Genomic DNA, 25823 nt, shown 5'->3' on the forward strand with positions numbered 1-25823 from the left:
TCCTGTGTTTGATTACGATACAGAAGGTGTGATCTAAATCCAGAGTCATTTTGCATTGTTTTATTACATTGTAATGTGAATTTTAACTTCAATGAATAAGGATCTTTTGCTCATTTGTCTTTTTTAAATTTCTATTGCACAGAGGGGTTAAAGTTAAATGAATAGCGTAATGAACACATTTCATAGCAAGTGTTGTTACCGCCTCCTTTATTTTCCCCCTACCAAAACTTCCCGCCCTGCTTCCACAACTCGTCCCGCCAAACCCTCCCTGACATTGTAATATTCGTTTTCAATATAGGGTCCTGTACATCTCTTCCCCACAATGGGCCAGCCTGCATCCCCATTTAAGCCTGCTGCAATATCTCTTCCACTCCCCAAATTACAAAAATATATATACATGGTGCAGAATACCAGCAACAAATCCAGTGAAAACACAGGTAATACCATAGAGGGAAAACATACAAGAAATAGAAAGAAAAGGATCACATAGTGCATTGTAACTACATTAAACACATTAGCACCTACGAAAAAAAACCTCTCTGTCCCTGTCTTGGGGTATATTTTGCTTAACATTATCTCATGTGGTTGTATGTACATACTTTTGACTTTCTCTGCTTGTCCTAGACATATACTAGTCACTGTAAACAAGGGAAACCAGGTGACCTATGTTTCTTTGGGCTTGGCTTCCTTCACTTAATATAATTTTTTCCAAGTCTTTCCATTTCCAAACAAAAGAGGCAATATCATTCTTTCTGATGGAGGCATAGAATTCATATTTTTTTCTTGAGCCATTCATCTACTGTGCCCATATGGATTGGGTCCATATCTTAGCTATGGTAATATTGCTGCAATAAATATGCTTGTGCTGATAGCTTTGGTATGACTTTCTTTACAATTTTTTTGGTAAATGCCCAAAAGTGGGAATTCTAGATCATGTGGAATCTTTTGAGGAACCTCCTTACTGCTTTCCAAAGTCATTGAACAAGTTCACCCTCCCACCAACAATGCAGTAGGGTTCCCTTTTGGCCACATCCCCTCTAGCAACTGTTGTTACAGGATTTCTTGAATATAGCCATTCTAGCTGGGGTGAGGTGGAATCTCAATGTTATCTTGATTTGCATTTCTATTATGGCTAGAGAGGTTGAGCATTTCTTCATTTGTCTATTGGTCATTCTCATTTCCTCCTCATAGAAGTCTCTCTTTAGTCTTTATCCCATTTGTTAATCGTGCCGTTGTTTCTTTGAGGATTTGTTGTTAGGAAATTGAGTTTTTGGAATTCTAAGTATATTTTAGATATGAGACCCTTGTCTGTTTTATGGCTACTAAAGATCTTCTCCAAGTCTGGGGGCTTTCTGTTGATCTTGCTAGCTATGTCCTTTGTCATGCAAAACCTCTGCAGTTTCATGCATTCTCATTGGTCCAAACTTTCTTTGATTGGTTCTCCTTCTGGGTCTCTATTAAGAAAATTTATTTTTTTTTTAGGCCTGTGCAAAGGAGCCCTATTCCTTCCTGTAATATTTCATGGAGTCTGCTTTTATTTTGAGGTCTTTCATCCATTTGGAGTTGATTCGGGGTAAGATGATATATACGGATCCAGTTTGAGTTTTCTACAAGTGTTTAACCAATTTTGCCAGCACCATTTACTGAAAAGACTGTCTTTCTTCTATTCTATTTCTTTAGCTCTCTTGTCAAAGATTAGGTGGCTATAGGTCTGTGGGTTCATTTCTGGGTTCAGTCCTATGCCATTGTCCCTAGGGTCTGTTCTTGTGTCAGTACCAAACTGTTTTGATTACTAGAGCTTTGTAGTAGAGTTTGAAATTTGGAATTGATATTCCTCCAGCACTATTCTTTTTAGTAAAGATTGTTTTTGCTATCCGTGGTTTTATTGTTCCATATGAATTTGTGGATTGCTTCTTCTATTTCATTACATAATGAGGTTGGAATACTGATAGATATCACATTGAATTTGTAGATAGCCATTGGCAGTATTGCCATTTTCTCAGTGTTAATCTTCCCAATCAGGGAGCATGGGGGAGAGGGCTGTTTCCACGTGCTTAGGTCTGTTTTAATTTCCTTTGTCAGATTTTTAAAGTTTTCATCATACAGGTCCTTCATCTCTTTTGTTAAGTTAACTGCTAATTTTTTTTTTGTGGGGCTTTCTAATTTCAGCCGCACTCTTCTCATTATTGGCATACAGGAAAGCCATTGAGTTTTGAGGGTTAATTTTATCCCGTGCTTTGCCAAAGTTTCTGATCAGCTCAAGTAACTTGGGAGTGGAGTCCATGGTGTTCTTTAAATACAAGATCGTGTCATCTGAAAGAGGGAGAGTTTTACTTCATCCTTTCCTATTTGGATTCCCTTTATGTCTGTATCATGTCTTAATGCTGTAGCTAGGCATTCTAATACTAGGTTGAGGAGGAGCTAGGAGAGTGGACACCCTTGTCTCATTCCTGAATTTAGATGAAATGGCTTTAACTTTTCATCATTAAGTATAATTCTTGCTGTAGGTTTGTCATATACAGCCTTTATTGTATTGAGGAATGTTCCATGGATTCTTAGATTTTCCAAAACCTTCATCATAAAGGGGTATTGGATCTTGTGTGTGGTTCTTATCCTTGCTCTTGTTGGTGTGATGAATTATATTATTTGTTTTGCGTTTATTGAACCAGCTTTGTATCCCTAAAATGAATCCTGTTTGATCGTGGTGTACGATTCTTTTGATGAGTTGTTGAAGTCGATTGGCCAACATTTTTTTGAGAAGTTTTGAAAGATTTTGAACAAAAAATGTGTCTATGGTTCACGTTCTTTAATGAGTCACTCCCTCGTTTTGGGATGAGGGTTATGCTGGTTTTATACAAAGAATGTGGTAGTGAATTTTTGCTATCCTTTTATTAAAAAGAAGGAGGAGTATTGTTGTAAATTCTGCTTTAAACACCTTGTAGAATTCAGCTATACATCCATTAGTTCATGGACTTTTGTTGGCTGGGAGCTCTTTTATTTCTGCTTCTATTTTGATGCTTAATACAGGTCTGTTGTTTTAAATCATCTTACTTTAGGGAATGTCAATATTTGCTACAAATTTATCCATATCTTTCAAATTCTCATAAATGTTTGAGAGTGTCCCCTTATTATATTCTCAATCTTGGTTGTTTCTGTAGTGATGTTTCCACTGTCATCTCTGAGTTTCCTCATTTGGGTGTGTTCTCTTCTTTTTCTGGTAAGATTTGCTAAGGGTCTGTCAATTTTATTCATTTTACAAAGAACGAACTCTTTGTCTTTTTCATTTTATCTCTTGGTTTTGGTACTTTAATTGATTTACTTTGGATTTAATTTTAATTATTGGTGTCCATCTAGTGGATTGGGGTATAATTTATTGTTTTTTTTTCTTTTTTGGTGGCCAGTCATGGGGCCTGGACACTATCCCTCAGCTCTTCAGCTCAAGGATAGCGCTCTACCTCTTGAGCCACAGTGCCACTTCTGGCTTTTTTCTTTTTGCTTCTGTGGTGCTGAGGAGTCGAACCCAGGGCTTCATGCAGGCAAGGCATGCGCTCTACCACTGAGCCACCTGCCCAGCCCTTGTTGTTCTTTTTCAAGGAGCTATAGGAGCTTCATTAAATTGTTGGTTTCAGGTCTTTCCAATTTGTTGATATAGGAACTCAGAGCTATAAACCTGCCTCTGAGTACTGCCTTTGCTGTGTCCCAGAGGAGCGGGAAATTTGTGTGATCATTTGTTGAATATCATGACAATATGAATTTCCTTTCTAATCTTCCATATCCCACTTGAGATTCAACAGTGGATTGTTAAGCTTCCATGTGTTACAAGATTTCCTTTGGGGGCTTCTGGTGTTGAATTCTAATTTAATTCCCTTGTGGTTTGGGAGAATTCCGGGTATAATGAAGGAATTTTTATGAGGGCCTGCTGTTTAACAAATGAACATGTAAGTATACTATATTTCCAACTTCTTCCCTATGGTAATCCAGATATGATCAAAATACTTTTTTGTCTAGCTTTTGTCTAGCTTTCTTACTTTACAATTTCATTATTAGATTTGATTTTATATTACTGTGTAAAATACTGAATCCTCATTGTGTTATATGAAGTGGATGGGAAAATATTTGATTTTAGTGTTTGGCATAGTTTTGTGTAATTCCTGCTAACTTCGTCATAGTAGAGATTTCAGTAAATTCACACAACCCTCTTTTCCCTAAAATGAAGGAATGAAGAGAATGCTACATGGATGGTCTGATGTGTTGAAGCAAGTTTTTATAGAAGCCATGCATGGAGAAAGCCAATGGCACATAAAAGAGTAGTTTGAATAAAAATAGGACAGAAATAGGAGGAATCGAATGAGGAAAACATATCTACATGAAATTAGATTTCTTTTGTGCCCCAAGAAAACTTTATTCATAAAAAGTAGGCTAGATTTGACCCGTGAGATATGATTTGCCTATCTTGGTTTTGTGTGGGACAGGGTGTAATTAGGGGTCAAATGCTATATGAAAATTTTTATCTGATTTTCTGTACCTTTCAAAAGCTTTAGATATATTCTATGAAAACATGAGGGATTTTACATGCATGAATAAGATAAAATGCTGCAGGCCATTAGGATCATTTAAAATAGCAGAGGAACAAAACTTAATGGATAAAGCCATATGAGATCCAAAGAATTTGTGAGTCCATATAAAATTATTGCAATGAAATCCATTTTTACCCTATATCCTAGAAACTTTTAAGTAATACAAATATTACGTTTAAAAATCAATCTATTTGGAATTGGAAAAATAAGCTCTCTTATCTGTTTGAAACAAACTTAATTTTTAACACATTAAATAAAAGTAACTTAACTCAAAATCACAATTGATTTCATATATACCTTCAAATATTGGCTATAAAAAAAACCTAGCATTCAAAACCTCAGAAAAGACCTGAAAAAGACCTATACGCTAAAATCAATGCTTTGAAGCAAGAGAGACTCATCAAATAAAGAGATTATATACCTATTTCATTGATGAACAGCAAAAGAGTCTCAATAAAATTTGGGCCAACTAAAATTAACAAATAAGCAAAAGAACCATACACAATGATCAAACAGGACTCATTAAAAGAATACAAAGCTGGTTCAATATATGCAAGGCAATTAATGTAATTCAAACAACAACAGAAACAAGGACAAAAACTACATGATCACCTCAATAGATAACAAAAACAGCATTAGATAAGACCCACTAGCCCTTTATGGTAAAAGATAGGCAAAAGCTAGGACACCATGGAACATTCCTCAGTATAATAAAGCTTGTATAGGACAAATGGACAGAATGATAATTTACAGTGAAAAGTTAAAACTATTTCCACCAAAATCAAGACTGAGACAGGGAACACTACTTTCTCCACTCCTCTTTAATATAATATTGAAATTCCTACCTAACTCTAGGAAAGGGAAGAGACAAACATAAAGGGTATCCAAATATGAAAAGAAGTGAAAATCTCCCTCTTCCCAGATGGCATGATCCTTTATTTAAAGAAAACCACAGACTCCTGTCCCAAGTTACTTGAGCTCATCTGAAACTATGACAAGGAAGAAGGGTCTGATATTAACCAACAAAAATCAGCAGCTTTTCTTCTTTTTTAATATCTTTATTATCACATGATGAACAGGGGGTTTACAAATACATAAGAAAGGTAATAATTACATTTCTTTTTAAACACTGTCACCCCTCCCTCATTTTCTCCTGATTACCCCCTCCATATTGCCTTCCCCCCAAGTTGTATACATCATTTCCAACATAGTGTCAAGTGAGTACCACTGTGGTATTTAATCATCCTTTCTCCTTATTTTTCTATAATTCACTTTCCTTTCCACAGAGCACATAAACTCATATGCAAGTCAAAGAGAATAGAAAACTGAAACAAAAAAAAAAAAAGAAATGACTATATACAGGGCATTTCAAGAAGAACAACTTGTTTTCAATTCTTGGAGTTCATGCTGATATACTTCATTACATATGTTCCTAAGAACTTAGCAATTGGGCTATTGAGATTCCCTCTTAAGTATATCATAGACATATTCTAGTTAGTACAAACTAGGGAAGCCATGCAACCTTCAGTGGCTTTTATGAATGCCAACAATGAGAATAGCAAAGCTGAAATCAGGAAAGCATCTACTTTTGCAGTAGCCTAAAAAAAAATTAGCAATTAACTTAACCAAGGATGTGTACAACTTCTATGGAGAAAACTTTACAAACATAAACAAAAGGAAATCTAAGAAAATTTTAAAAAGTGGAAAAACTGGGCTAGGAAGGTGGCTAAGGGGTAGAGTGCTTGCCTTTTATGTATGAGGCCATGGGTTCAATTTCTCTGCACTGCATAAACAGAAAAAGCCAGAAGTGGTCCTGTGGTTCAAGGGGTAGAACACTAGTCTTATGCTGAAGAGCTGAGGGACACTACCCAATCCCACAGAGCAGGCTCAACAGCCAGCAAAAAAAAGTGGAAAAGCCTTCCATGTTCCTGGATTGGGAAGATTCATACCATGAAATGACAATACTGCCCAAAGCTCTCTCCAAACTCAATGCAATGCCCATCAAAATCCCAACAACATTCCTCATTGAAATACAAAACACAATACCAAAATCCCTGTGGAATAATAGAAGACTCCAAATAGCAAAAACAATCCTTACCAGAAAGAACAGTGCTGGAACAATGTCAATACAAAACTTCAAACTCTATTATGAAACTGCATTTGTAAAAATATATTAGCACTGGCACATGAACACACCTCAGGATTAATGAGTAGAATTAAGGTCCAAGAAATAAATACAAAGAACTTCGGCCACCTAAACTGTGATAAGGGAACAAAGAACACGGGATTGAAGAAAGCATATTCAACAAATGGTGCTGGAAGAATTGGCTATACAAGACCCAGAAACACAACAAATCAAAGAAAGGTTTGAAAAATGGGACTGCTGAAGCTGCAGAGCTTCTGCATGACAAAGGACATAGCTAGCAAGATCGATAGAAAGCCCAAGGATTGGAAGAAAATCTTCACTACCATACAACGGACAAGGGTCTCATGTCTCAAATATACCTGGAACTCAAAAAATTAAATCCCCCCCAGCAACAAATCTTCAAAGAAACAACTGCCCAATAAATAACTGGGCTAAGGACTTAAACAGAAACTTCTCTGAAGAGGAAAGAAGGATGGCCAATAGACACATGAAGAAATGCTCAACCTCCCTAGCCATAAAAGAAATCCAAATCAAAACAACATTGAGATACCACCTCACCCCAGTTAGAATGGCTATAATCAAGAACTCTAATAACAACAGATGCTGGAGTGGATGTGGACAGAAGGGAACCTTACTGCATTGTTGCTAGGAGTGTAAACTTGTTCAACCAATTTAGAAAGCCATATGGAGGTTCCTCAATAGACTCCACATAGACTCCCCTATGACCCAGCAATCCTACTTTTGGGCTTTAACCAAAACAAGACCACAATAAAACTACCCACAAGACTATGTTTATTGCAGCATTATTTGCCATAGCTAAGATCTGGAACCAACCCAGATGCCCCTCAGTAGATGAATGGATCAAGAAAATGTGGTATATATACACAATGGAATTCTATGCCTCCATCAGAAAGAATGACATTGCATCATTTGTTAGGAAATGGAAAGGCTTGGAAAATATTATATTGAGTGAACTAAGCGAGGCCTAAAGAACCATAGGACCCATGGTTTCCCTTATTTTCAATAACTAGTACATGTCTGAGTCAAGCAGAAAAAGTCAGATAAAGTGAAGTTAGGGAAATGAACCCTAAGATATGTATTCAAATGTTTTTTTTTCTTTCATGCGATTGTCTCTAACACATTTATAAGATTATTTCTTTTTTGCTTTGTATGTCCCTCCCCCAAGATATAACCCCTGCTTTCACTGTATTTGATGTTGGTATATTTTATGGAGGCAAATGGCAAAAAACAAATAGTTTAAATAGGGATACAGGTGGAGCCATTGGAACAATGAGATGTACATGTTGTTATGTCGAAAATTAGCTTTACAACTTTCTGGGGAGGAGGGCAGGGAAGAATGGGAAGGGTTGGGAAGGGGAAACAAAGGAGGAGGCTACAATGCTTGGTAAGAAATGTACTCATTATCTTGCCCATGTAATTGTAACGCCTCTGTACAGTATTTTCACAATAAAAAAAAAAAGAAAAAAAAGGAATTCTTTCTATTGTCTGCTTTCCTAATTTCTTACTTTAAAGCTTTAAATTTCACTGTAGAAATCTTTTACAGATCCTACATTAGGTTTTAAATCCTAGATTTTTTTTGTAAAGCTGACATTTCAAGATATATATAGGATCAATTATGAGGTTCTGTTTAGCTTACCTTAATGGATTAAAAATTAAGTTTATCTCTGCAAGGGGCTCATGCCTGTAATCCTATCTACTCAGGAGGCTGAGATATGAGGGTCAGGTTTCAAAGCCAGCCCAGAAAGAAAGTGCATGAGACTCTTATCTCCAATAAACCACCAGAAAACTACATGTGGCACTGTGGCTCAAGTGGTAGAGTGCTTGCCTTGAGCTGAAGAGCTGAGCTACAGTACCCAGGTCCACAGTTCAAATCCCATCACCGACTACAAAAAAAATTAAGTTTAGGCAAACAGGCCAAAGAGAAGTTATTTTTCCAACTGTAAGTGGACTGTCTTTTAAATTTAATTTTTGGATTACTTTAAATTTTCTAGTATATATGGTACAAATGGTTTTCATTATGATAGTATTATAGGGCACATGAAGTCTGTTTATCTGATGCCTCTTTATCCATTACTTTTTATTTCCTCTAAAACATTAAAGTACCCTAATTGCCTGCTGTATTTTGTTTTTATTCATGCATAGTCCCTAATGTTTCCACAGTATATATCTAAACCTTTGAAAACAACAACAAATCAGATACAATTTTCATTTGACATTTCATTCGCAATACCACTTGACACAGACACAGACACAGACATAAAGACATACAGACATATGCACATACACATGTGCATACACATACACACACACACACACACACACACACACACACACACACACACACACACACACATGCACTCACAAAACAAAGATAGGGAAACCTTGACGCAGAGGCCAAATCCAGCCTTCCTTTTATGAATAAAGTTTTATTATAACACAAAAGAAAAAAAATATTTTTTGAGTCCATTGGTAAGGCCTGAACTCTTCAGCTCAAGGCTAGCGCTCTACCACTTGAGCCACAGTGCCACTTCCGGTTTTTTTCTTTTTGCTTATGTGGTGCTGAGGAATCGAACCAAGGGCCTCAGGCATGCAAGGCAAGCACTCTACCATTGAGCCAACTTCCCAGCCCCAAGAAAAATAATTTTCTATGGCTACATTTTCCTTGTTCCATTTTTTTCTATTTCTGTGTTTCTATTTATCTGTCAGATTCTCTATTATGTGCCATTACTCTCTCCCTGGCTGCCACCCATTGGGTGGGTGGAGGGAGAGAGGAAGATTGAGTGGCAGGGCAGGGGGAAGGATGGGAAGGGATAGGAAGGAGAAACAAAAGAGGAGGCTACAATGCTTGATAAGAAATGTATTCATTATCTTGCCCATGTAATTGTTACCCTCTGTACAGTATTTTCACAATTAAAAAAAAAAGTTTTATATATATATATATGGAGAGAGAGAGAGAGAGAGAGAGAGAGAGAGAGAGAGAGAGAGAGAGAGAGGGAGAGGGAGAGAGAGAGAGAGAGAGAGAGAGAGAGAGAGAGAGAGAGAGAGAGAGGAATTCTAAGCCTTTATCAGAAAAAATGATACTGTCGCATTTGTAAGGATATGGAAAGACTTAGAAAAAATTATATTAAGTGAAGTAAGCCAGGCCCAAAGAAACATAGGTCCCACAGTTTCCCTTATTTGTAATAACTAGTATATGAATAGGACAAGCAGAAAAGGTCAAAAGGTATATACATATAACCATATAAGTTAATGTTAAGCAAAATGACCACAAGATAGAGACACAAGAGGATTTATCTTCGGTTGCTATAGTTTTAATGTATTCATAGTGTACTATGTGATTATTTTGTTTCCCTTGTATATTCTTCCCCCATAACATAACCCTGTTTTCACTGTATTTGATTCCAGAGTCCTACATCTTACATACATATTTTGATAATTTGGAGAGAAGAAGGGAAATAATGAAATGCTGAAATATGGATACAGTTTGACCCATTGTAATAATAATAAGATGTACAAGACACTATGTTGAAAATGAACTGTACAATGCTGGGGGAAGGAGTAGGAGCAGTGGGGAGGGAAGGGATGGTAGGGTATAAACAAAGGAGAGGATAACAATGCCTGATAGAAAATGTACTCATTACCTTACTCATGTAACTGTTAACTGTACAGTACTTTTACAATAAACATATATTAAAAAAGAAAATGTGCTATACTCATACAACAGAATTCTATGCATCTATCCACCTGTGTTTTAAAAGTACATATGTGGTATGCATTTTGATACCCAGTGCATGATTGTGAACAAGTGGAACAAAATATGTCCACTACCCTGAGGTAGTTCTGTTCTCCAGAGCCTCTGAAGTCTCTGCATGGAATATGGGTGTAACACATGTTGTCAATTTGAAAACATAGAGTTGCTTTTGATACTGCTTTAGCATTGTGATACAGAAGAATTTCCTTTCCTGCCACTTATTCTCAACCCAGTGGCGCATGGAAATATCTTCATCTATATTTGCATGTATAAATTCAATTACCAATTTGACGGCAACATTTCAGAATGTCAAAGTAGAAATCACTTTCGACGTTGGTTGTGAGTGATTGGCAAATCATTGGTGGGTTCATAAGCAATACTGCTTCCTCAGGCAATAGTAAATGGCTGTATTTCTAGAGGCCTTTTCATATGGAATTCGTATGAAAGCTGCTGGTATCAACCGCTAAGATTCTATGGCTATTATTTACATTGTGTGTGTTAATTGAATTTCTGGGTGTGATGTTCTCAAAATGTTAGCTGATTCCTCACAGGCATAGATTTTGTGTGGACATTTCACCATGCACAGGGCATAGCATCCTCTGAGGGAAATCAGGTGCACCATCCCAAATGACTTTCATGCAAATGGTTTTGTGACAGAGATGCTGGACAAACTACATCCTGGAAAACTCTATCTCTGGGGCCTCACTATCTGTTGTCTTTGATGAAATCATAACTACTGGGTGAAGAACACAAATGGACAAACATGTTTTCCTACTCATGTTTTTCTCCTGGATGAAAGCCACAGATGTAGAGCTCCAGGGAATACTTATACACATGACTTCTGGGGACTCACAAGAGGCTTTGATGAAAGGAGAGCTATAGTGTAGATCTCTATCAATAAAAGGACACATATGCACTTATAAAAACATATATGAATATGTATGCCTAACATGTGGCTTCACATCCAGACAGAATTTCAGCTTGGCAGAGGCTTAAGGCATGTACCTTTTGACTTTCAAACTCCTTCTTCTCCAGCTTCCCCTCCTCTTCAGGTCCTTGGCTGGCAATAGCTGCTTCTCTACTATGAAGCGCCGAGCACACATGGATGGAGATGTGACCATCACTGGGTTTTTCCCTCTGAACACTTTTGTAATAGACCACAGTAACAGCCATGTTTCCAGTCAAGAAGAGCACACACCGTAAGTAATTCATCATTCTATTCCCATTTGCTGTTTCATTCTGAGGATGGGCAAAGACTAAGGAAAATCTAGGTGCACACATCAATGTTCTCTGTCTTTTCTATGATGAACTCCATCTCTATTGTACCAGGAGCAGCTCAATTTCATTATTTATCTTACATCTACTGTTAAGCAATTTTCTGCTTGCTAGTAGGACAGGATTTTATTTTCCTTCCATACAGCTTCATCTTTCCAAGATGGTAAATTCTTCACTTTTCTCCAGCATGCCTGTATCTCCTCCATTTCATCTATCATTGCAATAGATGAAGTGATGTTACTACAATCACCCTGAGTCACTGCAGTGAGATCTGTACTAAAAGTCTGCAACCACATTTCCTTCATGCATAGGTCAGTACTGTGAGAGCTTTGCTTTAGGAACCCCTATATTTTGAGAACATGGATAAAATTTCTTATCATCAGCTGGTGGCTCAGGCTTGTTAATTTTACTCTTGGTGCTGATATTAAGGATCAGTACTTGAAGCCAGCCCATGCAGGAACATCTGGGAGACTTTTATCTATAATTAATCAACGAAAAGCTGGAAATGAAGTTGTTGCTCAAGTGACAGTGTTAGACTGGAGGAAAAAAGCTCAAGGACAGTGTCTGGGCACTGATTTCATTACCTAGATCTGTCTAACACACACACACACACACACACACACACACACACACACACACACACACACACACACACACTGCCTCTCTCTCTCTCTGTTTCTCTTTCATTCTCACTGGAGAGAAGTAGTTACTGTTTCCCTAAGCCTTGTGTCATTACTTTATGTCAGATATGCTACACAACAAATGCCTTACCAGGCAGGTTAGCATTATAAAGATGACTTACAGAAAAATTTATCTGCCCAAGTTCTATTTTACTTGTGCTCATGTATGTTGCTTGATTTTGCTCTTGAACAGAGAGACTCACTAATAAAAGGCTATCCCAAAAAAAAAAAAAGAAAAATGACTTGAAGATCATCAAGAAATTCTAGCAAACTATTTGATTCCTATTGCAAAAGAAAATGTCATTGTGTATATCATTTGTACTTGTTTACAAGGGCTGGTGTGACAATTAGACACTGAGGTAGCTGCCCATGATCGAGAGCAGTGATACAAGGATAGCAATTACTCTCTTCTGAGCTATGAAATAGATATGGCCTTATCTTATATGTCATTGGTATGTTTATCTGTCTTCATTTGTGCTGGTCCTTGGAACTCAAGGCCTGGGCACTATCGCTGAACACTTTTGCTTAAGGCCAGTACTCTAGCATTTGAGCCACAGATCCACCTATGGCAATTTTTGGTAGTTAAAGGGAGATAAGAATCTCACCAACATGCCTGCCCAACCTGGCTTCAAAGCATGATCCACACCCAGAGAAAGTGAAGACTCAAGGCTAGGATTGTCACCGGGGACCTAACCCCCCCAGTCCCAGGGAAAGCAGAGGAAATGGTAATTCCCCTGATAAGAACAGTGCCTGGGCAACCAAACACAGACCTGAAGACAAGACATCTTTATTTTTAGGATGACTGGCATCCATGCATCAGAACCCTGAGCTCTGATGTCCAAATCTGTACCAATATATTAGGTTAATTAAGCCAATTATATTAGGTTTAGTAAGCCAGTCCCAAAGAAACAGAGGCTCTATAGTTTCCCTCATTGGAAATAATTAGTTTGTCCCTTAGATAGTCCTGACAGAGAACCATAATATATCAATAGCTATGTACATATGTACATATGTACATATATAATTAACACCCAGACCTGGAACAACAGGTCTTTTTTTTGGTTGTTGACCTTGTTGTTGCCCATATGCTGTATCTGGTTCTTTCTTCTTATTAATTTAATTTTTATTTTTTCTTTGGTTTACCGCTGGCAATCACTGTCTTTGATTCCAGTATCCTATGTTTTTGTGTGTACATTTATCTGATTTGGGCCAGGGGAATAACAAAATGCTGAAACAAGGACAAAGGATGAACCATGCAAGAGATACATACAAGACACTAAGTAGGAAATGAACTTTACAACTTTGGGGGAGGCAAGGAAGAGTAGGGGATGGAAGGGATAGTGGGAGAAAAACAAAGGGGTGGGTAACAATGTTTGACAAGGAATATAATCATTACCTTACTCAGGTACTAACATCTTTATAAAAAAATAAAACTTTTAAAAAAGAAATTTTCCTTGAAAACACCTCATTTAAGCAATTAGTAATCAGTTAATTAAATTGAATATTTTTAATTATACTAAGTTATTCATTTATGGTTGACAAATAATTCATAGAGTTTCCATATTCTGTGCATGTCTTTACTGCTTTCTTTGTTGATTTCTGGCCTCACTACAGTGTGATGGGCAAGTGTGTCAATAAACACACTTTTAATACCTTTAATATCTGACTGGTTTTATTCAATAGCCTAAAGAAAGCAGTCGATATGGGGTTGATTTCATACCTGCCAATTTTGCCAAAGTTCTATATCAACTCTAGTAGCTTGAGAGAGGAGATATTTGGAGGCCTTTTAGTACAGTATAATATCTGTTTTACTTCTTGCTTCCCTATTTGGTTCCCCTAAATGTCTTTCTCTTGCTTACTACTCTTGCTGGCAATTCCAATGCTATGTTGAAGAGGAATGGAGAGAATGGATGTCCTTGTTGTTTAAATGGTTGTTTAAAGCTTGGGGCTTTAGTGTCGTCTGATTTGTGGTTGGATATATGCCTAGGAGTAGAATTGCTGGGCCAAACGGAAGCTCTATGTTTAGTTTTTTCAGGAACCTGCATACTGCTTTCCAGATTGGTTGAAAAAGTTTACACTCCCACCACGTTTGTAAATTAATTTTGGATTATCCTTGGTCCTGTTTTTCTCAGACATTGAGTTGCATCACTAAAATGTTCATTTGTGTTTTCTCCAATATGTTGATCTCAGAACTATAAATTTTCCCGTGTTCTGTCTTTAGTATGACCCAGAGGAGCTGGGGTTTCTTTGTAGTCATTGTTCTTACATTGTGTAATGATTTGGATTTCCCTTCTAATCTCCTCGAGTATCCATTGCTCAATCAATAATATGTTGTTTATTTGTCTATAAGTCAGATTATCTCTGACAGATTTTGAGGTTCAGCTCTAATTTTCATCCAGTGTGGTCTGATAGGATTAAAGGGAGTAAGGACAATTTTTTTTTAATTTGCACAGGTTTGCTTTGTGACCTACCATGTGGCCTATTTTGAAGCATTGCCAGGGCAACTGAGAAGAATGTATATTCTAATGCTGTTGGGTAAGAGTCTGTAGATGTGTATTCAATCTACTTGGTCGATTTAGTTTATACTTCTGAGGTTGCTTTGGTGAGTCTTGCCTAGCTAATATACCCAGAGATAAGAGTGATAAGTTGAAGTGTCCAATTATCAATGTGTTTTGATCTATGTGTATTTTTAAATCAAGTAGTATGTGTTTTATGAAGTTGGGTGCTCCAGAGTTTGAAGATATTTAGAATTGTCATATCTTTTGTATAGTTTGTTATTTGTTTAGTTCATGTAGTATAATCAGTATATAGTATATACAGTATAATTGCAATATATAGTATATACTATAACATTCATATATATATCAAAATATAGTATAATTGTATAGTTTCTTCATTAGTATGTAATGATCTTGTTTCTCTTTCTTTACTGATTTTAATTTGAAGTCTATTTTAGCATATTAGGATATTAGGATTGGTACTCTATCCTCTTTATTCCAAACTTTCAATTGGAGAATGCTCTGTCAGCAAGTTTTGTCTTGTGTAAGCAACAGATGGACAGCTCTTGCTTTTGGATCCAAGTAGTCAGTCTATGTCTTTAATTGGAGAGTTAAGTCCATAAATATTGAGGGTTAGGACTGAGGGGTGTCTGGTAATTCCTGCTGGGATATTTCCAGCTTTAGGGGTTATGAGCTTTTCCTGTTCTTAAAAATAAGTAAGGATCTCTGTTCAGTGTGCCAGAGATCAGGGCTATTCTGCATTGCAGTTTCTATGGGAATTGCCTAAGTTAGGACTCCTTTAGAAGCAGAGACTTATTTCCAAATTGTAACTTGACCCTTCTTGATACTGGAGCTATATGCAGCTGCTACCAGCAGTGATGCTGTGTGGGAATTGTAATAGGGGAGGTAATAGTTTTTAGCCTTCTTTCCTGTGTAGAGGTGAGTTCTGGTGTTCCCAGGTGCCTCCATGGAGGTATGTGTTCCCTATGTGTGTTGCTGTCTGCTGGTGGGAGTTCTCATCAGAGTTTGGGAGTTGTATTTTGTTGGCACAGGTGCAGATCATGGAGTTGTTTTCCCAGTTGATTCCCTGGCTACATGTAGCATTGCTATCCCCTGGCAGGAGTTTAGGAGAAGTTTTGGAGTTGTAGTTTCCTGGCAGAGAGGCAGAGCTAAGTCTCAGGGGACTCCCCTAGTAGTGAGTGACAAATAGTATGGGAAAAGAGTTTGGTTTCTTGCCCTCTTCAAATATGCTCCCTCCTCCTTAGGCAGGGGTTTCAGTCAGGGCAGTTTGGATAACCACAAGGAGCTGATCCTCAGGGAGGGTCCCAGATGAGGATTCACCGATTCTGGAGCCTGTTCTGAGCTGGCAAGAGGAGTCTTGGTGAGGGGCCTCTGTGTCTGAATGTGGCAATCTCAATCTCCTCTTCATTATCTCTCCTCCTCCCCCCCACCACACACACTGATTCTCTGGTTTGTGGCAGCTGCTGCAGAAGCCTCTCAATAGAGGTCCTCAAAGCTGATTTCAGATCTGACCTGTTTTTCCTCTTTGTGTTCCTAGGGTTACTGCAGTGTGGTTTGATTTCTTCAGCATTACACTAGTCTTCTGTTTAAGGTGTGGCATTTCAGGCATGTCCTTCTGAGTCTCCCAGGGCTGCCTGGGGAGGCAAGGGGCCTAGGCTGCAGATGCTCAGCAGGAGTCTGCATGCTGAATTGATGTTTTCTGCTTTTGTGTTTCTGCCAGATTTCTTCTTTATTAGAATGAGTCTCTGTAACAGAGGAACCCATCAGCTGCACTGGACATTGACCAAAATGAACTAAGCAACTCAATGGCAGCGATGGGAAGGAGGGAAGAAGTGGGAAAGAGGCAACAGCTGATGCTATACAAAACAAAGAAATGTACATATCACCCAATGTGGAAGAAATAACTGTATCGCAAAGATCATAGAACTCATAAATGTTATAGACCGTGATAGACAATTTACACCAGGAAAGTTAGAATGTGTTTGTGACTTTAACTGAGTATCACAATCCCATAATACTGTGAAATTTGGGGAATTATGTAACCACTAAATCACAATAAAAAATTTGAAAAAAAAAAAAAAAGAATGAGTCTCAGGCTGGGAAGGTGGCTCAGTGGTAGAGCACTTGCCTTGCACTCTAGAGCCCCTGGGTTCAATTCCTCAGCACCACATAAGCAGGAGAAAAGAAGATGGAAGTGGTGCTTTGGCTCAAGTGGTAGAGTGCTAGCCTTGAGCTGAAGAGCTGAGGGACAGCATTCAGGCCCAGAGTTCAGGCCCCAGGACCAGAGTAAAATATATATAGAGAGAGAGAGAATGAGTCTCTGTGTAAAGTTTGATTGGTGTGCAGCACTTAAGGTGACATATGTGCTGGTACGCTAAGTGTCTGTTTCAGCAGATACATAGGGCGTTAACTTGTGACGATGCCACATTCTTCCCGAAATTGTCAGGTCTGTCTTTGAAGTGCAATGATTAGGTTATTGACTTGCGATTTTCTCTTGTTGATATAAGCACGTACACACATGAATTGTCCTGAGAACTGCCTTGTTGTGTGCCACATTTGACATTTTATGTATTCTTTTCCATTGAATCCAAAAAACAATGAAATTTCATTTCTTTTACCTGAAAAACCTACTGAAGACTATGCAATGAATTCTTCAGTTTCCATGAGCAAGTATTTTCTGTGATTGGTGTTGCTGTTGCATTCAATATCAAATAGAGTGAAAACAGGGGTTATACCGTGGGGAAGGGACATACAGAGCAACCAAGAAATCATCTTATAAATATGTTGGAAACAATCGCAAGAAAGAGAAAATATTTGAGTCCTCATCTTGGGGTTCATTTCGCCTAACATCAATTTATCTGACCGTTTCTGCTTGTCTCAGACATAGACTAGTTATTGCAAATAATGGAAACCATGGGACCTATGTTTCTTTGGGCCTGGCTTACTTCAATCGGTATAATTTTTTCCAACTCTCTCCATTTCCTAACAAATGGGGCAATGTCATTCTTTCTGATAGAGGCATAGAATTCCATTGTGTAAATATACCACATTTTCTTGATCCGTTCATCTACTGAGGGACATCTGGGCTGTTTCCATATCTTAGCTATGGTAAATAATGCTGCAATAATCATAGTAGTGCTGGTAACTTTAGTATGGTCTGGTTTGTGATAATTTGTATAAATGACCAAAAGTGGGATTGTTGGGTCAGAGCGGAACTCTATGTGGAGCCTTTTGAGGAACCTCCATACTAATTTCAAAGTGGTTGAAGAAGAATACACTCCCACCAACAATGCAGTAGGGTTCCCTTCTGTCCACATCCCCTCCAGCATTGACATACCACCTCAACCTAATTAGAATGGCTGTAATTAAAAATAATAACAACAGATGCTGGAGGGCATCTGGACAATAGGCAACCTTACTTCATTATTGGTGGGAATGTAAACTTGTTCAACCACTTTGGAAAGCAGTATGGAGATTCCCCAAAAGACTCCACATAGTGCTCCCCTATGCCCCAGCAATCCTACTTTTTGGCATTTATCCAAATGCTCACAAACAAGACCATAATAAAACTACCAGCACAACTATGTTTATTGGAGCATTGTTTACCATAGTGAAGATGTAGAACCAACCCAGATGTCCCTCAGTAGATGAATGGATTAAGAAAATGTGGTATATATATACACAATGGAATTCTATGCCTCCATTAGAAAGGGTGACATTTCCCCATTTGTTAGGAAATGGAAAGACTTGGAAAAAATTATATTAATTAAAGTAAGCTAGGCCCAAAGAAATATAGATCCATTGCTTTAAGTTATTAACAATAACTGGTACATATTCTCTGAGACAAACAGAAAAGGTCATATAAGATGATGTTAAGTAAATTAACCACAAGGTAAGAACACAAGAGGTTTTTCATTTCTTGCTATTGCTTCTAACGTATTTATAAGGTACCATGTGGTTTTTTTGTTGCTTTCTATGTCCCTTCCCCATGGTATAACCTCTGTTTTCACTGTATTTGATGATCATATAATTTGTGGAAAGGAAGGGAAAAACGAATTGTTTAAAGAGGGATACAGGTTGACCCACTGCAACAATGAGATGTAGAAGATGCTTACCAAAAACGGAAGATTTCAGTTTAGTCAGGGAGTGGGGGGGGAATTGTGGAGATGATATGGAAAGGATGGTAAGGAGAAAACAAAGGAGGAGACAACAATGCTTGAAGAGTAGTGAACTCATTATAGTACTCATGTAACTGTAACTTGTCCTCAGTACAATATTCTCACAATGAAAAACAATTAAAAAATAAAGTGGGTGACAAAACCACAAGATTTATTTTCACACAGGTATAGCTACTTGCCCTAAGATAAAGGCAACAGAATATTTCCTGTCTCATAAAAATCTATTCCAACAGATTTTGGCTGTAGTGAAGGTTTGGTGGTGATGGGGAAGCAAGCTTTCTCTCTCTACTTAACTGAGTTTCTGAATCGTATTCATGACAAATGCCCTTCATGTCTTCATCTAATTCTCTATACAACCATAACACATTACATTCATATTCCATTCCAATTGGGGTAATAATTTAAACAATTATTTGGCAAAGAAGCAAGTATGTACTATACTAAGTCATAAGTTTTTAATAATCCTCCTATATGTCTATGCCAATTATGCAGGTTTGTGTTCAAGAACTATCAGTTTGTGTTGGCTTTGGCTTTTGCTATTGAAGAGATCAACAAAAACCCTGATTTTTTAAGTAACTGGACCCTGGGATTTGATGTCTATGATGTTCAATTCAGAGATTGGACAATGCTTAAAAATCCCTTCATTTGGTTCTATGGGAAGTACAAGATTCCAAACTACTCCTGTATGAGAGACAGCAGGTCTATAGCAGTACTTACAGGACCATTAGGATTCACATCTCAGAAAATTGGAACATTGCTGGGACTCTACAGATTTCCACAGGTAAGAATGGTGGTGTCAAAAGTTATGAAACCGTCTAGTTTGATGTCTTTTTGGTGTTAGGAGAGAATGATAGGAGAGACTGGATTTATTAACCTATCAAATTTTGTGGTATCAAAGAATAAGTATATAAACATACATATACATATATATCCACTGTTTGGAAAAGGATATGGAAAGTTAGAAAAGACAAATAGATAATCTATTGTTGCAAGCCTATCAATAATCTCCATTAAAAGAAGAAGTAAATGTAAAATGAATTAGCAGTGTGAATATATTAAGCAGAGTACTAATGGTCTACACCAGTAATTCTAGCAATTCAGGAAACTTGTATCTAGAATTACCCAACAACAAGCTGGTAGACCAAAAAGTTGGCTCAAGTGGTAGGCCACTCTTGAGAGAAAAATCCAACAAAGTGCATGAGGACATGAGTTTGTGCCCCTCTACTGGCATGTATGTGCACAATCATACACACGCACAAACACACACATAAAAGATATTATGTTGAATGAAGTAAGTTAGACTCAGATTGAGATGGGTAATATGTTCTCACGTATGGGACAGCTAGACCTAAAATATGAACATGTATCACACACATAGCTTCGTGTGAGTGTGTGTGTGTCTGTGTGTGTGTGTGTGTGTGTGTGTGTGTGTGTGTCTCTGTGTGTATAACCAACTTCATTAAAGCATGGTATATACACAGGTGGAACTCAATGCTATGACTTTTCTTATCTACTGACAGTACAAAAATAAACACCATAAACCTGAAGCATAACTGAGAAGGGTAAGTGTTGAGGGAAAACATGACAGGAATAAGGAATCGATGGGATGGAATACACAGAATACTCAATGTACATATGTGAAAATGGAATTACAGAGTGGGTGGGGTTGATATAGATGGGAAGAGTTTATGAAAATAGTGACAAAGATCAAGAGACATTTTACAATTTTTATGTTATACACCTCCTCAAAAACAATTAAAACATTTTTTCAAAACCTAAAATAAAATCTACCTTCCACCTACTTCACCTGCTTCTTCACATACATCAAGACTCAAATTTTGATGGATGGCAATGCTCTAATTCATAATGCATCCAATTTCCTTTCCCTTTAGCTTTCCTTTGGGCCTTTTTCTCATGCTCTGAGTGACCATCACAAGTTTCCTGCTCTCTATCAGATGGCTCCAAAGGACACATCGATAGCGAAAGCCATGGTCTCCTTACTGCTTCACTTCAACTGGAACTGGGTGGGACTATTGAACTTAGAGGATGAGAATGGTTTGTGGTCTCTTGCTGAATTGAAAGAAGAGATGGCCAAGAACAGAGTTTGTGTAGCCTATGAGCTAGAAATCTCAAGCCAATCAATATCACATGTACTCCAATCCATGGCAGTTTATAATGATATAAATAAATCTTCAGCAAATGTCCACCTCATACATGGTGATAATGATTCACTAATACCTTTAATCGTGTTCATTGAGCAACTTTTAATAAAAGGCAAAGTTTGTATCATGAACTCACAGTGGGATTTCACCATGAAAAGGAAATATTTCATGGTAGGCTCATTGCATATACCTCTCATTTTTTTACACCATCATAAAGATGTTTCTGGATTCTCAGATTTTGTCAAGGCAGTTAATCCTTCCAAATACCCAGAAGACATTTTTCTTGCTAGGATATGGTTTCTGTCTTTTAATTGCTCAAATCCTCAGTCTGACTGTGTGACATGGGACAACTGTCCTCATGACGCCTCTTTGGGTTGGTTGCCTGGGCGTGTTTTTGACATGACTATGTCTGGACACAGTTACAATATATACAATGCTGTGTATGCTGTGGCCAAGGCTCTCCATGAGATGCTTCTTCATCAGACAGAACTTCAAATAATGGGAAATAGAAAAGGGACAACGCTTTCCCCTGCACAGGTAATGTCATCTATGTGGATGGCACATACTATGAACAGAGGCACTTCCTAGAAGGTGTGTTCTTTTCTGAAGTTGAATGTTTCAACTATTTTTGCAAGTCTCAAGCTCTTAAGCCCAGTCTGGTTTAAATTGTCATCCTCATATCTCAGCCTCCTGAGTAACTGGGATGACAGGTGTGAGTAACCAGTAGTCAGTTATAAATTCATTTACTTGTAAATAACCACAATGTGCCCATAGCTAATCTTGTAAAAACTAAATTAGGATTTTCCCTATACATTTCTTCAGGAATACCAAAAGATGACATGCTGAACAGAGTTTTCTATATTTTTCATATGGGATCTAGTTTCCCTCAACGTTGGTAATAAAAATGGAACATTCTCGAACTATAGACATTAATAAACATAGAGTTTCTGATAAACTCTAGTTGTGCAACGGAGAATTGTCTCATTCGTGGCTATATAGTATAGGTTTCTCTTGAACAAAGGCTTGTATTCTTTTCTGAGTGACCAGGATTCAGAAAATTATTTTTATTCCTCCTTATATTGTTTAGACAGATACTTCAATCATTCTCAGTGCTATTCTTGAATTCAGAATTGCCGTTAGGTAATGAGTAGCATTTCTTAATTCACATTTTGTGTCTTACTTTGGGATGTACTTCACCATAATATTGTGTCCCTCTACAGTTGCTCCATTTTCTGAAGAACATCCAATTTCACAATTCTGTTGGACAACATGTGATTTTGGATGAGAAAAAGAAATTGGAGCCAGACTATGACATTCTGAACATTTGGAATTTTCCAGAAGGTCTTGAACTTGAGGTGAGAGTAGGAAAGTTTTCTCCCAATGCTCTACATGGGAATCAACTGTTTTTATCTGAAGATATGGTAGAGTGGGCCATTGGAAATTCAGAGGTGAGTTGGGTCTAATCCTAATAATTTTATCAACACACAAATAAACAAAGGTCACCTTTGTATTTACACTTTCCTGAGTGTCAGCAACTTTCTCCCATAAGCCTACCAACTCAGATACTTGAGATCTGAATATCATGATTTAAAAGTGAGCCCTAAAAGAAGGTCTGTGAGACTGTTATGGCCAATTAACCAACAAAAATCTGGAAGTTGAACTGTGACAGAGTAATGCAGTCATAACTTTGAGCAAAAAATTCACAAGGCCAGTGCCTAGACATTGGGTTCAAGACCAGGATGGGAATTAATAATATTACATGTATTCCTAATTTTTGATTCAGAATATTGTCAGGTTATACTTTCCTATTTCCTACACTGGGATAAAGTACCTGACACATAAATTTATGGGCTCAGAAGCTTTATTGGGTTCCATTATGTAGAGATTTCAGTCAATGGTTTGATGACCTGCCTTTTAGGCATCCTTGGTGAAAGGAATGACTGAATATGCCATTATGAAGATTCATTCTTCATCACCACTGTAAACCTAAGAGGAAAATATGATAGGCCTATAAAAGGGAGGTCATCCACCAGGCTTTTCCCCTTGTCGCAGATAAGTAGGAGACAACATATAATGACATGAGTTTAAGAAAATTCTGTAGGGTTATGAAGAGGACTCATTTTCTCACCACAGAGTTCACCCTTTCAAAGATCCCATACTGTTCTCTAGTTCAACAGGCTAGCACAAAAGTCTTTAGAAATCATAGGATATGGAGTCTATAACACAATTCAATTTATCGATTGCACTTAGCCACATAGCAACATTATGCTGAATAACCAATTCTTTCCAACAATGGGTTTTTGGGAGTTTTAGCTATGATAGTTTTAGAGTTATGGACAGATACCTGATTTTCCTCAGACTCCTCGCTCTGTCTGCAGTGAGCCTTGTGGTCCTGGATTTAGGAAATCTCCTCAGGAAGGAAAGGCTGCCTGTTGCTTTAATTGTACCCCTTGCCCACAGAATGAGATTGCTAATATGACAGGTAAGTCTGAGACTCTCCTCAGTTTTCCTCAACCAAACAAGTCAATGCAAAACTTGTACATTGTGATTGCAGACCCCTTTTTCCTTTTCTCTGTTAATAATTTAATTTTGAGGGACTGAGAAGATGGCTCAGTGGTAGATTGCTTGATTTGCATGCATGAGGCCCTGGGTTTGATTCCTCAGCACCACATGAGCACAACAAAAGCCAGAAATGGTGCTGTGGCTCAAGTGATAGAGCACTAGCCTTGAGCTGAAGAGCTGAGGGACAGCGCACAGGCCCAGATTTCAGACCACACAACTGGCCACAAATAATAATAATTATGATGATGATGATGATAATAATAATAATAATAATAATAATAATTTGACAAGTGGTGGTACTGTTAGGTGAAATGTGATAGGCCATGTGCTTGAATTGCATATTTCAGTAATATTTTATACTCTATTGCAGCAGGCAAACTTAGCTCCAGAAATCCCACTTATCACTCAAAGTTAAGACAAGTATAAACCCTAAGATGAAAGTAAACATGTCTTATTGGACAGTGCTCACCTTTTTATTCACACAGGAAACATTGATCTTACACATCTTTATTTCTCTCTGCCCAGACTGTTCATGGCACAGAGAAAGTACTCAGAAACGTGGATTGACTTTAAGAAGTGAACATGACTATAAAGGGCCCAAGAAGGTTTTCTCTCTTCCTATTGCTTCACAGATGAGTTGGAGAGAAAAATAGGATGAGATGAATTCAAGAAGGTGCAATTGGGATAAAATTAATGTTTTACAAAGACATGTAATTAAGTGTAATCCATAGTATTTATTGTGGATTGCACAAACAGTTAATAAATGTTAAGACATGTAGGAAATTGTTGTTAGGACATGAGAATGACCCAAAGTGCTCATTATCACGACATATGATAATGACTGAAAGAAGAAGGAGTTGAATGAAAAAGTCTGAAGAAACAAGTCGATGGAAATGGGAGGAGGTTATGATTTAGAAAAAATATACATTTTACTAATGACATGTTATCCTTACATCTAAGGGAATAGTTTCCTAATTTCTTTGAAGTAAAAGAAGTTCAAAATAAGAACTAATGATAGCTTACACTCTTTATCAGAGATGGAGCACTGTGTGAAATGTGCAGATCATCAGTATGCCAACACACAGAGAAATCAGTGCCTCCTGAGAGATGAAAGTTTCCTGGCTTTTGGAGATCCTTTGGGCATGGCTCTGACCTGCATGGCTCTCTGCTTCTCTGTGCTAACTGCTGTTGTTCTGGGAATATTTGTGAAACACCAAGACACTGCCATTGTCAAGGCCAATAACCGGACTCTCAGCTACATCTTGCTCATCTCCCTCATCTTCTGTTTCCTCTGTTCCTTGCTCTTCATTGGCCGTCCCAACACAGTCACCTGCATCCTGCAGCAGATCACATTTGGACTTGTCTTCACTGTGGCTGTTTCCACAGTGTTGGCCAAAACAGTGATTGTGGTCCTGGCCTTCAAGTCCATTTCTCCAGGGAGAACAATGAGGGGGTTGCTGGTATCAGGGGCTCCTAACCTCATCATCCCCATCTGTACTCTCATCCAGGTGACCCTCTGTGGACTCTGGCTCAGAACCTCTCCTCCCTTTGTGGACACAGATGCACACTCTGAACATGGCCACATCATCATCCTGTGCAACAAGGGCTCCCTCACTGCATTCTATTGTGTCCTGGGATACCTGGGCTCCCTGGCCCTGGTCAGCTTCACTGTAGCTTTTCTGGCCAGAAACCTGCCTGACACCTTCAACGAAGCTAAATTCCTGACCTTCAGCATGCTGGTGTTCTGCAGTGTGTGGCTCACCTTCCTGCCTGTCTACCACAGTGCCAAAGGGAAAGTCATGGTGGCTGTGGAGGTCTTCTCCATTTTGGCCTCTGGTGCAGGGCTCCTAGGCTGCATTTTTGTCCCCAAATGTTACAATATATTGTTAATGCCCAATAGAAATTCTCTGCATGGCTTTAGGGAAAAACGTCAACATAGTAGGAAAAATTAG

At 38.0% G+C, this 25823-nt stretch overlaps 1 protein-coding gene across 1 annotated transcript; it reads left to right on the forward strand.

The window, feature by feature from the left end:
• The first annotated feature begins 322 nt into the window (after nucleotides 1-322).
• On the forward strand, nucleotides 323-25823 carry LOC138814288 (vomeronasal type-2 receptor 116-like). The gene is made up of 8 exons (XM_070003293.1): nucleotides 323-437; nucleotides 9451-9497; nucleotides 11531-11694; nucleotides 19640-19928; nucleotides 21040-21846; nucleotides 22530-22757; nucleotides 23668-23791; nucleotides 24907-25823. The coding sequence occupies exons 1-8, from the start codon at nucleotides 323-325 to the stop codon at nucleotides 25821-25823; spliced, it is 2691 nt and encodes an 896-aa protein (XP_069859394.1).

This window comes from Dipodomys merriami, unplaced genomic scaffold, assembly GCF_024711535.1.
Source record: "Dipodomys merriami isolate MVZ:Mamm:240054 unplaced genomic scaffold, mDipMer1.0.p SCAF_6, whole genome shotgun sequence".
NCBI lineage: Eukaryota > Metazoa > Chordata > Mammalia > Rodentia > Heteromyidae > Dipodomys > Dipodomys merriami.

Excerpts from the sequence above, each read along its gene's own strand:
- LOC138814288 (XM_070003293.1), top strand. The coding sequence starts at position 323 with ATGGGCCAGCCTGCATCCCCATTTAAGCCTGCTGCAATATCTCTTCCA. Across the intron at positions 21,847-22,529 it reads CAACGCTTTCCCCTGCACAG|TTGCTCCATTTTCTGAAGAA; the intron begins GTAATGTCATCT and ends GTCCCTCTACAG. Across the intron at positions 23,792-24,906 it reads TGAGATTGCTAATATGACAG|AGATGGAGCACTGTGTGAAA; the intron begins GTAAGTCTGAGA and ends ACTCTTTATCAG.